The sequence below is a fragment of the Ceratosolen solmsi genome, unplaced genomic scaffold (assembly GCF_000503995.2).
Source record: "Ceratosolen solmsi marchali unplaced genomic scaffold, CerSol_1.0 scaffold3, whole genome shotgun sequence".
Taxonomy (NCBI): Eukaryota; Metazoa; Arthropoda; class Insecta; order Hymenoptera; family Agaonidae; genus Ceratosolen; species Ceratosolen solmsi.
In genome coordinates, this window is record NW_011948428.1 from 4,960,689 (window position 1) to 4,977,230 (window position 16,542).

Below are 16,542 nucleotides of genomic sequence, written 5' to 3' on the forward strand. Positions count from 1 at the left end.
TAAATAATCAACCTTTATTTTTTACAACTTATACTAAGCAAAAAAATTTCTTTTTTTTTTATATTTTCTGTTTTAATATTTATAAATAATTAATAATTTTTATTTCGTCAGAGATACGTGTAGGGTATAGTTTAAAAATATATAATTAATAAAACACTATTGAATTTATTAATAAAAAAAAAAAAAAAAAAAAAAAAAAAAAAAAAAGAGATTTACATATATACATAATATATCTAGATAAATATATACCAATCTAATTAAACTTCTAAAAAATATATAAAAAAAAAATATATATATATAGTTTATATTTACAAAAAAAGCGCGGTGAGCGAGAACAAGTCGACGTGCTTTATTATATGTAATCTATAGTAAATAAAAGAAAACATTGACGTTGAGAGTATCTTAATATAAACGTGTTTCGGAAACATCAATATGTTATATTTTTTTATAATTTTTGGATGCCTATAATTATGCAAATTAATTAAAAGTATTTTGCAAAATTTTATAAATTAATGAGACACAGTTGTACGAATGACGTAATACGACTTTTAAAGGGTAGGTTCTTCTAAACGACTATTGATATTTTTAATTTATATTAATTGACAGTTTATTCATTGTCTAGTCAAAAATTATTAATAGACATTTTTTACGCCTTTCATTTATTTATTGTTGATACTTGCTACGTAAGTAGTTGGTTCGGCACATTTATTTTCAGGTTATAAATGCTTTTTGGAAATTTATCTGTCCACATTTTGTTTTTTCTTTCTTGTCATAATAATAATTAATTTTCATTGAATATGAGTTGGTTATAATTTGAAGATTTATCTTGTTACAGATAATAATCATTTTCAAAAATAAAAATGAGTTCCATAATTCGACGAAGATTTCGTGTATTTATAAATTCAGTTACTCGATACCAAAAATCTATCACTTTTAAGCGAAAACAGCAGACTTTTGCTGCATTAAATTCTACAACAGAAACTCATCAGGTATATTTTAATATTTTAACAGTTGTTATAAAAGTATATATAGAAAATTAATACCTATTGTTAATATATTTTTAATTCATTAATACAATTTTGATATTTCATTAAATGTATTAAATTTTATTTTAATATATCGTTGTTATTAATTCTCATAGGAATCAATAGAATCAATAAATTTTATTTTAAATATTTTAAAAATATTACCAATAATTTATTTACAATGATATAATTCATTTTTAAGGTAACCAATGACGTGGTACCTGTCTTTAAACATGCTGCGCAATATTCTGATCGAACAGCATTACGTGATTTGCATGGAGACTACACTTATAGAGGTTTATTATTGAGTGCAAAACAGTTTGCAAATGAATTAAATGAAATATTAGGAGAAGGAACTCAAGAAAGAGTAGCATTTTTATTACCCAACGATGCAAGCTATGTTATTACGCAATGGGCATGTTGGATCAGTGGTCAAATAGGTAAAAATACTTTATCGATTTATTTATATATTGATAAATAGAAGTTGTAATAATATGATAGTTATAGCTATATAGATTAATTTAACTTGCCATGGAAATTAATTGATAATTATTTGTAGTATTATAAACGACGAATGACTATATTTAAATATGTATTTGAAGAAATAACTGTAGTTATAAAGATTTGTTAGCTGTTATTTATATAGACATTTTTTAAGTTATACTGTCAATTTTTAAAATTAGCTGAAATCGTAATCCAATATAATTAAATAACAATATATCAACTAGATAATAATGCATTTAAAACAATATATAATATTGTTATATTATAATAATATATGATATAACAATATAATAATATATATAATATAATAATATATGATATAATATTGTTATATATGTAATAAATTTAAAGACTCTCTTGTGATATTACAGTTGATTTTCATTACATGTAATATGTTATATACAATTAGATTTAACTTTATATTTTATAAAGCTATACCCTTAAATGATCAACACCCACCAACTGTTCTCGACTACTACATCAAAGATTCGGATGCAAAAGTTTTTATAACGACACAAGAGCATTTACCAGTTGTAGAACCACTTTTAGCTAAAACTAAGCGACATTTAATAGTTTTTGATAATGTATTAAGATCTATAGCAATGAAGGTGGATGAAAAGGTAGCAAATAATAAAGATGATTCCCAACACGATTTTGGAAACTTAATAGACGCTGGTGTTACAGGTGATTTTTATAATAAGAGCGATGCTTTGATTATTTATACGTCAGGAACAACCAGTAAACCAAAAGGTAAATCATGCTATTTTATATTTTTGATCATCTAAAAATTAAATTACAAATACAAATATTATACAATTTTACTAAGTTTAATGAACTCAAGTTACTGATTATATTAAAAAAAAAGAAAAAAGACAATGTAATATCAAGGTATTTGATATAAATAATTATTGTTTAAAAAGTTTTAAATATCATTTATTAAGCGATAAAATATATTTTAACAATTAAATATTACATTTATCGCATAAGTATGTATGATTATATCAGGAATAAATTAATAGTACTTGTAATAAAATCATTGAATTAGTAAAAATAATCTATGTAAAGTATTTTTATTTCAACAGTTCAAAGAATAATTAGCTACATGTACAACATTTTTCTTTGTGTATTATTGAAATAAATATTAATATAATAATTATAATTTTCTTGCATACCTATATTATCAAAATGCAACTTTTGGAATAATAGTAATTTAATAATGTGAGGAATATTCAATATACGTTTAACTTAAAATTATAATGATTTATTTCAAAAAAGTTTTATATCATATATTATGAAAGTACAAATGAACTTATTAGAATGAAATGCAACTTATTGGATTCTAATGGACTGACGGATTGTATTTTAATAAATTTACTTTTAAATAAATTTAAATTTAATCAACATATAATAAAATAAATATAATAATGATACATCTATCATTATTTGAGAAATAATACATAATAATAATGAGTGTAATTGTGTTTTTCTGTTAAATAGGAGTTGTTCTCAGTCATAAAAATATTTATACACAAGTGAATTCTCTAATCAGCGCATGGAATCATACGGATAAAGATATTTTTCTACATACTTTACCGCTCCATCATGTGCATGGTATCATCAATGTTCTTCTGTGTCCATTGTATGTCGGTGGTCGTTGTGTTATATTACCAAAGTTTTCTGCCTCTGGAGTATGGAGTGAACTCACCGCTGTGAATTTACAGAATACTGATAGGATTAATGTATTTGCAGCAGTGCCTACAACATATAAGAAATTAATAGACGAATATGATCAATTATTTACGAAAAACAACAAAATCAAAGAGTATATATACAATGTGTGTAGTACTAAAATTAGGTTAGTCTGCTATAGCATTTAATGAATTATTTTTAAGTATTAAAAATGGTCACGAACATTTAATTTTAAAAAATTCCTTTGAATATTATCGCCGTTAAAAACATTTTCGTTATTCGTATACGAGTCTTTGGTCTTTAGAAGAAATTGAAACATTAACATATATTTTGTTAAACTGATTTAAAATAAATTATAAGATACAAATGCATAAATGCATACAGATATTGTGTATAATTTAAGCTGTTGATAGTGTAGAAACTAAATTATGAAACTACAATCTAATTAATTTGAATTGTACGTACATAGATTGATGATAAGTGGATCAGCGCCTCTTCCAAAACCAATCTTTGATCGGTGGGAAGAAATCACAGGACATCGGCTACTTGAAAGATATGGTATGTCTGAAGCTGGCATGATGTTGTCAAATCCTCTTGAAGGAGAACGAATTACAGGTATTTTTTTTTAAATAATTTGTTTTTATTTCAAATCAAAGAAAAAACTATCTAAAGTTGTAGGAGGAATTTATCGAGGGTTGAGTAATTACAACAATTTCTTTTACATTCGCGTGCATTAAAATAAATTATATTAAAACTAAAAATTTTTTAAATAAATTGTAATAGCTAATTCAGTTTAAATTAAAAAGTCATATGTTATATTTATTAATATTGTAATCAGTATATTTAATTAATAAATGAATAAATTATTATATATTTGAGGTGTTTGATAGATTCACATTACGTCGTTTTAAACATAAATTTTTATTTCAAGTCTTTTATTTGATATTTCAATCAATATTTATTCTATGTACTTCAATTTAATGAAATTTATCCTTAATATTTCATTAAAACTCACCAGGCTTAATTAAGATTAGAAATTTATACTTTGATATATAGAAAACAATTTTAATATTTAATAATATGTAATTAAGCTTCAACAAATTAAATTTAACTAAATTAAAAATTACCAACAAATAATCTATGCGTTTTGCTTTGCTAATTTATTTTTAATTATTGTTTATCAGATTTTTTATTGTATTAATTTATATACAGGAACTGTAGGAACTCCGTTACCAGGTGTAGAAGTTCGTTTAACTAGATTCCAGTCTAATAAAAGTGAAAAGAATGAACCGAAAGTTCTTGTACATGGTAATGCAAAGTCAAGCCAAGTATTTACTAGCTCTACTAATTCTATAATCGGTGACTTACAAGTTAAGGGAGATGCTGTATTTAAATATTATTGGAATAAACCAGAAGCTACAAAAGAATCTTTTACCAAAGATGGATGGTTTAAGACAGGTACTACTTTGTAATAAAACAAAAAGAAAAAAAGAAGAAAAAGAAAAACTAAGTAAATAAAATTTGTACACAATACAAATACAAATAAATTGTTCCCTTTTAGGTGATACTGTTATGTATGAAAATGGTATTTATAAAATATTAGGGCGTAGTTCAGTGGATATTATTAAAAGTGGTGGATATAAAATTAGCGCACTTGAAGTAGAAACTGCCATTCTAGGGCATCCAAATATTGTTGACTGCATAGTTGTTGGAGTGGATGACTTAACATGGGGTCAAAAAGTAAGTATTTACATTGTAATACTATTCATATTAATGTGGATAACAGTTATTATTATTATTTCTATTGTTATAATTTTTATTATACAAATTATCATAGCTAAGTAAATTTTACTTATCGACGAAAATTTGAGATTAATATTTAAATTTTAATTTATGTAGAAATACTATCAAATTGTTACAGCAAATTTTATAATTTCTATGTACAGAGTTTTCGCCATAAATTTTCTTTCTATTGGTAGATACTGTGTTATAACAGTAAATTTAATTTTTTATATATTAAAATTAATTACAGGTGGCTGCAATTGTGGTTCTCAAGGAAGGTACGCAGTTAATTTTATCTGAACTTCGTGAATTTGCAAAGAAAACACTACCTGCCTATTCCGTACCTACAATATTAAAAGTGGTAAACAAAATAACAAAAAACAATATGGGCAAGGTCAACAAAACCCAAATCGTACACCTACTTTTTCCAAAAGAAACAAAATCATAAAAAATGAAAAAAATTATTAATATGCTCATAATTTCTTATAAAATTATTTTATATAATTGTGTCTGATATTTTTCCAAGTATTTAAGATCGACAACCGGTTACTTTATGACTATTTTCGTTGATCGTTATTAACGAAATTAAGTAGAATACAATATTAAATATTTAAAAGGATTACTAAAAAAAAAGATTAATTTTGATCCACAAAAGATTTATCATTATGTTGACTATCTTAAAATGAAGATAACATAGATTTGAAATCGATAATAAGTATATAGCTTTATTTATATTTTTTTGGTGATTGATTATAAGAAAACTATTTATATGATGGTAAAAATGTTTATATTAGCGTTATTTTATTGTTTTAAAACTTGTGTTAAGTCTTGAGTAGTTTTGAGTAATATTTGTGAAAAAATAATGTCTTATAGTAAAATAAGATTCCATGTATTATTTAAGATATTGAAAAATCATAATCTATTATAATACTTTTTAAATGCTATTTCATTTTTATGTGTGGTAATTAATAAAAATTGAAAGATGATTGATATTATGTAAATTAAAAAAAAAAGAAACATTAATTATATAACAATTAGAATTACGATGACATTAAAAATTTTATTATTTATATGATAATAATATTGAAATTAAGAAATTATTTATAAAATCAATGCTGAAGGATTAAGTTTCATACAACTTTACAATATGATAAAAAAACTTATAAGTAATAATATAGAAAAACAAAATTTATTCAAATTTTCGTTTAGAAATACATATTGCTGCTATATAAATCTACAAAGAATAAAAAATCATATTTCTAATAGTAAGAAGAATGTTCAAATTAAATTTAAATAAATTTTTTATTCAGTTATTAATTATAATTCCAATTAAAACTATTTTATTCTACCATCTTTGTTAATATAGAGAATCAATGTTTTATAGATTCAAAATGACAGTGTTTTTTATTCTTTCATATAGGAAAGAAGCATATTTAATTAAGAGATATCATAAAAATAGATTGCTCTTATAATTAATTAATATGATTTTTATAATTAAATGGAATTAATTATTTTTTATGATTCAAGAAAAAAAAATTTTAACATGCTACACAGTTTTAGCATTGATTAGAAATTTATTAAATATTAATCTGGGTGAAATTATTGAAATTTTATAGCATATTTATACTTCATATAAAATAATAAAGTTTCATTGTGTGTATCTATTTGTTTTTATTTTAACACTACATAATAAATATAATTTATTATTATTTATTATCTTCTTAAGTAGTGAATATTTTTTATTTTGTATACTTAAAAAGAATGTATTTTAATATCTTAGTAAAATATGTTTATATATATAAAATAATTATTGTTACACACACACACACACACACACACACACACACACACACACACACACACAAAATCGTGATGTATTAATTTTCTTGTTTCATTCACAATTGCAGAGAAAAAGCTTTTCCAATTTGTAAAATAATATCTTATTTAATGCCACTACTTTATAAAGTATTATAAAAATATAAAATATTTATTGACATTTATATTCTGTGTTAGTAATATAAAATATGCTGTATTTTGTAATAATGATATGTCCAAAATAATATATATGTGCGTGTGCGCGCGCGCGCGCGCGTGTGTGTGTGTGTGTGTGTGTTTATATTATAATACTATGTTAAATCAATAATAAGAGATTTCGTATATCTTATTTTTTTAATTTATAATTTAAATATAATATTATATCTGAATTTAAAAAATAACTTTTATTTGTAATAATAAGTGTAAAATTATTGTTACAGTGAATTTTTCATGAAATACTGAGAATATATTTTTAATTTTAATATATATTATTTTAATATTTACTATTGCAAAATTTGATAAATATTCTTTTATTTTCAGTTAAAACTCTTTCGAAAATAGAAATATGAGTTCGATTTTTAATGAAATTTATAATAAATTTTTAATATCAATATATATTTATCGTATATTTTTAATATCAATAATCAAAATTTCTTAATTGACAATGCCATAGCATTGAGTTATAGATTCATTTGAAACATTAGAACTATGGTAACGGATTGGCATATGTTACAAGGAAAAATATCCAGTATTCAGGTGTATCATATAAGCTACGATTTAATTAATGATTTTTAGATTCAAATACCGAAAGCTTTCATTTCATTACTAATGATATTTTTCATCGATAAAAATTTCTATAAATATTGGAACTATCTATTCAATTTTCATTCAACTATGTATTTTTATACAAAGTATGTATTTAAAATTGTAAAAATTTTACAGATATTTTCCACTTTCGCAATAATTATTCAACTTATGTATAAGATATATGATTTTCTATAAAATGGATTTTAAATTGTAAAATGCAAAAAGTTGTTTATCTTGAACATTTAATTTAATTATTAATTTTTTCAATATCATGTTCCATAGTAACTATTCCCATTGATTTAATTTCAAATTAGAAATATTAATAATTATTATTTATTGCTTAGAAGAATGGAATTTCTTAAAATTAATAATTTTTACACACAATTACATAAAATATAGCATATATACAGAGTATTATGAACCTTGTTAATAATTTTATTCGCTATACATTCAGTTGTAATGTAATTAAAAATATTTATTATATAGAATTTGTAATATGAATGAAGCATTCTTGTAATATATTTGTGTTATCAAATTTGTCTGTTTTATAATTTTCTTTCAAAACTTAAACAAATTATTTTTATTGACTTATCCAATTTGATTTGAGTCAATACCGTATATAACTTACATTACTAATTCTATAATAAAAGTTATACGATTTCGTTTGTTTTAAAAATTATAACTCATAGTTTTTCTTGAAAAAAATACATATATTATTTATTAAAACAAAATATAATCAGTTTACTAAATAATTTCAACGGATTCATTAACACAAAAGATAAATTGACGTAAGTAATTATTTTAAATCTTTAATTATTCCTATAGAATATATAATCATATTGTGATTTTTTTTTTATTGTTATTTTGAAAATTATATATCCGACATTAAGTTGTCGAAAAAGAGCAATTTTACATTAAAATAAATGACTAAAAAATATAGCCGTATATAAGTGCTCCATTAGGATCTAATGAAATAAATAAGTTTATAGGCAAATATACTTACAGATATTTACGTTTATTACAATTATATTTAATACTTAATTATTATTCTCGAATCAATATTATGATTATTATCGAATTATTATAATCGAATTAATCTAGTAGTATTTTATCGACAGAAAAACTATACAATAAAATATAAATTTCATTATTTGTAAGAAAGGACTTATAAATTATAGATAATATAAACATTAAATCTAATGATTAAATCAATATAAAAAATAAATTGTTACAAAAAAACACAGGTGTACAAATTTTTTATTCAATAGTTCTTCTGATTGTTATATAATACTAATAAACAAATTTCGATTATTTTATTTATTTACAAAGTTAAAATTTTATATTGCTATTATATAATATTTATTATCTTGAATATTTATTATTTTTAGTTAAAAATGGTCAAAAATTATTACATATGTATATTAAAAATAATATATAATTAATTTAATGGAGACACAACATATAATATAACATTGAATTTGTGGAATTTGTAGTAGAACTTGAATTTCTTTTTTTTTATTAAAATGTACGTCATTTACATTAGGAGACATTACATAATGAATAGATATATGTTATTCATTTACGTTATTTTTTTAAAAGTCTTTATGTGAGTATAGAATCTTCATTTCTTAAAATATATTATGTTATAATAAAATTAAAATGTATATAAAAACGAAGGTAAAAACTTTTCACGATTAATAATTTCATGATGTAATAACAATTAAAATAATTGAATAAAATGAATTAAAAAATGAGAAAATTATGTATTATTTATAGTAGAAATTATTTTTGTAATTATTAAAATTTTATAATTTTTAATTTTATTTAAATAAAATATAAATATACTATTACAATAATAGATAATACGTATATAACGTAATATCGATTATAATGAAACAAAATTGCTTTGAGATGAAGATCATTATTGATTAAAAAATAATGGTAAAATTCATTGCCTGACAATTTCGGAACAACTTTTTCTATAATTTATGTTTATAATATTCGAAATTACAACCTTATTTTAAGCACTTTGTTAATTTTATACAAAAAAAAACATTGAATTCACAATAACTTGCATACTTGTATATAATAAGACTATATTTTTTATATGAAATTGGATATTTATATATGTTTATATGAAAGTATGTTAAATAAAGTATTAATCAAGCAGTATAAATATATTTTTACCGAAATATAAAAATACTTTTATGTAACAATACAAAATTGTACAAAATGTAACATTAAAAAAGTAGATATCGTTGATTTATTTTTACTACAACTGACTTATTATTCCTCTGCTGTTCAAATATTTGATTATTTTCTTCTGCAATATTAAAATTATTTCTCTAAAGCTTAATTAAAAAAAAAAAAAATGAATTTCTTTACAGATATTCCAAATAGAATAACTTAGTTAATACGTGTATACGACAATAAAATATAAAAGATTATAAAAATTATATGTTTCATCATCATGTAGTAGTCAATAATGTGGCAGGTAATAATAGTATAGTTGCTGTAATTTTCATGAGATTCAGTATTAAAATAAATTTAAGCAAATTATATTAGAGCATAAAACTTGTTGAATATAAGTCCACTAAAAGAACAATTTACGTAATTGTAGTTCGTTATATATTTACAACAACAAAAAAAAAGAAAAAAAACAATCTACAATTCTCAAATGCATCTGCATTTTATTTCTTCACTGTGAAAATTTCTATTTTTATTACTTGTATTTAATATGCATTGGGTATTTTAAAATACAACCGAAAAGCACTATTTTCAACTATCGTTCCTCTTACGTTATATGTAAAAAAATATAAAATTGATTGGAAGTTGATACGTTACTGGTATCGATTTCTTATGATACCAACTATCCCAACGGTAATGGCTCCTCCGTGTCTCTCTCGGAGAATCGACAGGTCTCATTGATGAAAGATCGAGTGGACATCAGCGTGATCAGATTATCTCTCAAGCGTATTAGCAGTCTCGAAAAGTGGCCACCGGCTTCCTCTCCCCCATCGGTGCAGTTGTATACTCGCGCAAGAAAAAAGCGTCACATCAACACGTTTTGGAATTCTTCGAGATGTCGCACACACATCTCCCCCACCTTTTTCCCCCCTCTCTCTCTCTCTCTCTCTCTCTCTCTCTCTCTCTCTCTCTCTCTTTCTCTTACTATGTGTGCATGTGCTCACGTACACGAGAGTGTGTATGTATTGAGCTCGAGTCGCAACCTTCTGGCCGTTAAAATCTCAAGATAATCGGGCGAAGATGGAAACTCTGTTAAATCAGCACCGAGTCGAGTGCGCGCGGCAGCTTTTACTTTTTCCTCGTACGTATGTGTGACAAGACGGGGTAGGAGAAGTAGGTGGGACGAGGAGGAGGGAGGGAACAGAGAAGGACAAGAACGCCGTTAAAAAGAGGTAAAGGAAGATCACGGTGGAGTTCGCTTTTCGAGCATTCTTACTACCTGAAATTGTCATTAAGCTCCGATGGAGGGCCGGTCGACTCGAGCAGTAGAGGCCAAGTAAGAGAGAGAGAGAGAGAGAGAGAGAGAGAGAGAGAGAGAGAAAGAGAAAGATGCGAGCGACGGAAAGATAAGAAAGCGTGCGCGGAGATGAGAGATAGGAGCAGCAACAGCAGCCAGCTCTGAAAGGAACACCAAGAGAGGAAGGTAGAGGATGGGGGGAGAGAGAGGGAGACGAAAAGAAGAATGAAACAGTGAGCGGTACCGCTCTGTTCCTTCGCTGTCATCTATGGATGCACGTGTACGTGTGCTGCCCAAAGATGATGTTCCACCACTCGTATGGCGCTTCCTCGACCCTTACCCGTCGCCCTAAGAGAAAGAGAGAAAGATCGGTTTATCTGTCGGAATAAAGCCATTACTGGATACTACTGGGGGCTAAGGTCGGACTGTTCGCGAGCGGTTGAGTCCCTGGGAAGAGAATGGTGGGCGGGATGTTTCTTTGAGAGTCAGATTCTCTTTTACTCTCTCTCTCTCTCTTTCTCTCAGCTCTCTTCCTCCCGCTTATTTCTAGTTGCTGGCGGAGATAGGGCTTGGTTCGGATCGCCGTGAAAGAGAGGGAATTGCGGTTTTAGAGCCGCGGGAGATGATATTAGGCAAAAATTCGAGGGACAGAATCGAAAGGAGGTACTGATGGCTCACTATTAAGAGAAGATGCAAGAAACCAAGAGAAGAATACAGCTACAACATTTAAGACTGCGATACGTCATTTGTATCTTGTCTCTGACAATACTTGTGATTTTTTAACGAGACTTTTGAGCTATTCTTGCTCTTTTATTCGTAACGTGCATTAATGTAATAAATTGTAATAAAATTTACTATTATCGTTATTTATAAATTATATTCTCTAAACAACATTTTATTGAAAAATGTATAGCCAGTACAAGCCATTTGAATAAAACATTGATAATTTTAAGCTGATTCTTATGTAAACACTAAAATAACATAATTCCTTCAAGAATTAGTAGATAATGGAACAGAAGCGATTTTTTTAATAACCGAGCATAAAACAGTTAATAGAGATTTCCATATACTATATATGTATATGTATTTTATGAATTCATAAAGCTTATAACTTGATATATATATATATATATATATATATATATTTTTTTTTTTCATTTTTACTCAATCAAATTACGGTACTGTTAGTTGCGAAGAATTAACAACATTAAAAGACGAATGAACATGTTCAATATATTAAAAATTATATTCATTAGCGTAGATATGTTAAAAGTATTTTTAATTTATTAAATAACATATCATATCATTAAGTAGTAGTTATAAGTGTAGGTATAAATTTTTAATGGAAAATCAAACGAATTGATAATCTCATAGTATTGCCAGAAAAATAAAATGCACGGTAATTTTATAAAAAAATTTAATTTAATATAAATTTGTTGACGTAAAAACAAATATGATTTAATTGAATTTGAATTTGAATATTTACTAAGTATAATAAAAAAAAGATAGATATTACAATAATTGTAATATATATATATATATATATATATATATATATATATAAGAAAGAATACTTTTGTCCATTTATTCTTTAAAACGAGCAATAAATTTTATGAAAAATCTCATTTGTTATTTAATTATCATACATATGAAAAAGGAAAAAAGTATTGTTCATCGATAGACTTGATTGCTACAATGTTTCATTTAATAAGCGTTTTGTTTAATATGATTATTATTATAATCGAATAAGTTTGAATATTTTATAAGAATTACAATCAATATAAGATTTTGATTAATTTTAAGGTACATATTTATTCATTTTTCATTAAAATATTATAAATTTCATTTCATACGTTTGTTTTTAAGAAATTTTTTTTAGCTTTATTAGTAATGTAAATTTGTATACTAAACTTATTAGAAATTATTAAATGGTATTCATTATCGTATTAATAATGAATGAAATTAAATATTAAATGTGAAGTACTATGAACTATGTTTTGACAAGACATAGACATATATATATATATATATATATATATATATATAATAAAACTGTTATGTATATGTATAATAAAAATTATTATATAATGATTAAAATATGTAATACAATTATTACCAATATTACATTAAGATGGAATAAACAAAAAAATAATGCTTTTAGTTAATATAAAGCAATATATATTAAATATATTATCTATACGTATTGTTTAAGCTTTAAAAAGATCAATAAATTACCTTTATAAATATAATTTACCTTTAACTGAAAAAATTTTAATTTAACCGTAAATTTTTTTATCATTTACTTTTCAAGACATAAGCATTATAGTTTCAATAATAGAATATTTATGATTTATAGTATAAAATTATTATAAATATTTTGTATTGAAATTGTATATGATACATACTTATTAGATATCACAAACAATTATTTATAGCGACATCGTTAAAGTAAGAATAATTTAATTTTTCTTATATTAAATGAGTATTAAACATTCTAATAAATAAAAAAATTATAGAGAATCTATTGTAATGAATAATAATTGGATTAGTTAATTACTTTAAATGACATCATTTTAGAGTCATATATGATATATAATGTGTATCTACTCCATTCTTTCCTTCTCTCCCTCTCTCTTTCTCTCGTTCTTTCTCGCTTTTTCTCTACATATGAAGAGCTTTTTTTATTTAAACATTTATTCAACATAAAATAACTATGTATTAATATAATATAAATTTAATAACAGTTGATTATGATTATTAGTTTGATGATGATTATGATAATTAAAAGGCAAATTAGACTAATAGATCAATCGATGAATACAGACGTCAAATTAAGAACCGTATAACGTGATTATTATAATCCAATAAATTAAAAAAATTAAAAGGAACTATAAATAGGTATAATGGATTTGATTTGCCAATTCTTACTAATTTGAGTTTTAAAGTCTAACGTTCAACTAACTCTCCTATCCAAAAGATCGCTCAATTACAAAAATTCACGCATTCGAAGGATCAAGATTCGATCCAACATCTAGATAATCGTCATTACGAGGAAACTTCGAAAGACCAAGAAAGTGACGAGAAACATATGGATACTTAAGAGACTACTCTCTAATCGAAATAAAAAAAGAAGAAAAAAACAAGAAATTAGTTAAAAATGTGTGAGAGACCGAAAAGGAGGTACAAATAGACTCTTTGGAGATTAAAAAAAAGAAAGAGGACCATTACAAAAAAATGGAACGTACAGAAAACGAGAAAGAAAGATTAGGCAAAAATGCGAGAAAGAGGAAGAAAGAGAGAGAGAGAGAGAGAGAGAGAGAGAGGGAATATCGCGAGACTGCTGCTGCTGCTGCGTTATATGAGGGGGAACCACCGCGAACCGCATTCTCTACCTGTGTGGCAGAACGCTCATTCTCTCTTTCTCTCTTGCTCCTTATTCTAAGGTGCAGATATTCATCCTCTCTCTCACTCTTCTCTAAAACAAAGAGCAGCACTCGACTTTGGCCGCCGTGCGCGTTGTTCCAACATCACCCTCATTATGAAACAATTTCCACGTCCTCCTTCTTCTCTTCCTTCGCCACCACCACTACTACTATCTTGAAAGAATAAGAAAGCGAGCGAAAGAGAGAGAGAGAGAGAGAAAGATGGATAGAGAGTGAACCAACGCTGCCGCAGACACGGTAAACGAAAAAAAAGGGAATGAAAAGGAGAGAGAGAGAGAGAGAGAGAGAGAGTAAAGGCCTGTTAGGTCAATTGTCATGCGGCTCTTATTAGTATGAGGTTCGCCTTTTCTCGATAATCACGCGGGAGAATTACTAAAGGCTCGGCTCTCTTAAGAAGAGAGACAGAGAGATCTGGTGATTGTACGCATTTTACACTGTGTATTGAATGCTATTAAAAATGCATTGTGAATAAATGTATAACAGGTTATTTAATTTATTTAATAGACATAAATAGTTTAATATTATAAATAAAGTCATGCGTCAATAATGATTATTTATAATTTATTCAAATCCAGGAAGTCTAATAAGAATGTCTAATAAGAAATAATTATTTTTTAAAAGATTTTATAAACTAAATATTTGATTAACTTAGTTAATATTAAATTACGTAAAAATTAATTTTAATAACATATTTTAAATAAAAGATTCATTAAAAAAAAATTTATTTAAATCATTTATTTAAAAATGTATTCGTATAAAAAAATATACTCAATTTTCTTAGTATTTAATATATGACTAAAATTATATACAAAAACATGGTATAATTAATTCTTCATTTTAATAGCGTAAAATAAAAAAAAAAGATGCTCTATATTTTTAACAAATTATTAAATTTTATAAGATTTTAATTATTATTACTATACGATAATCTTTTTGTGAACTTTATAAACGACAATTGAATGTAATGTAATGTAAATCATTCGTAAACTAAATTTCTATTTTGATATAGTAATTGAAAATATGAAATATCTAAAAAAAGAAAAATCGGTAATAGTCATTTTTGTATTATTTAATTGAAAATAATATTACATAAAAGTACATTTTATATTATCAATTATAAATTATTTAAAAATCAAAAATTAATAAGAACAGATTAAATGTATCTGTAATTAATAATTTGTTTCGATATATATAGTTTTATATATCAGAATATTTTAAAAAAATTAATGATTTTTTGTCATTTAAAGCTAGAAGATATTATTTATACTGATAAAATATTCCTATCATAATTGTTTGAAAAACAGTTTTAATTACTATAATTTAAAGTTATCAATTATATATTTATATTCGAATTTTTTTTTTTGTATTTCTTTATTTACATAATCCTTAGAAATTTGTGAATTTACATATAATTTTTTTGTTCAGACCTTGATCGTTATTTATTATCAAACTTAAAGCAAAACAGTAATATTAAATATTAAATATTTATATTTTGTAAATTTTTCTTTTATTATATTTATGGATTAATCTCCGTGTTATTTTAGTGAAAAATGATTATATATTTAAAATTCAATTTACAAAGAATCAAAATAAAATTTATTCTATATATAATTTATTGTTTATAAATATATCGATATTTCGGATAATATCGTTAAAATATAATCTATGCTAAAAGTAAATACTCACTAATATTTAATATAAGTAATAATATGTCGAGATCTTACATATAAGTAAGAATTTCTTAATTACAGCTATTTCCTGTTTATGATCAATAATGTGAAAGTACCGTAAACATCAATATAAATATGTTTATAATAAACATTATATTTGAAAGTATTGCAGTATTATAACTTAATTAAATATGTTTTAAAATTATTAAAAAATAATAAGATAGGTAAGTAATATTTTGACTCGAAATTTATTATTATACATCTATTAATGCATATAAATTAATACAATATTAACAAATACATTATATATTTAAGAATTAATT

General features: G+C 24.2%; 1 protein-coding gene across 2 annotated transcripts; it reads left to right on the forward strand.

Moving 5' to 3' along the window:
• The first annotated feature begins 475 nt into the window (after positions 1-475).
• On the forward strand, positions 476-5,646 carry LOC105363664 (Acyl-CoA synthetase family member 3). 2 transcript variants are annotated; one of them, XM_011501413.1, is made up of 9 exons: positions 476-555; positions 836-989; positions 1,228-1,465; positions 1,962-2,279; positions 3,027-3,384; positions 3,688-3,833; positions 4,431-4,676; positions 4,780-4,958; positions 5,251-5,646. In XM_011501413.1, the coding sequence occupies exons 2-9, from the start codon at positions 861-863 to the stop codon at positions 5,446-5,448; spliced, it is 1,812 nt and encodes a 603-aa protein (XP_011499715.1). In that variant the 5' UTR covers positions 476-555; positions 836-860; the 3' UTR covers positions 5,449-5,646. The 2 variants fall into 2 exon arrangements, with proteins under 2 accessions (XP_011499715.1, XP_011499716.1); XM_011501414.1 differs by lacking the exon at positions 476-555 and adding an exon at positions 698-715.
• The last annotated feature ends 10,896 nt before the right edge of the window (positions 5,647-16,542 follow it).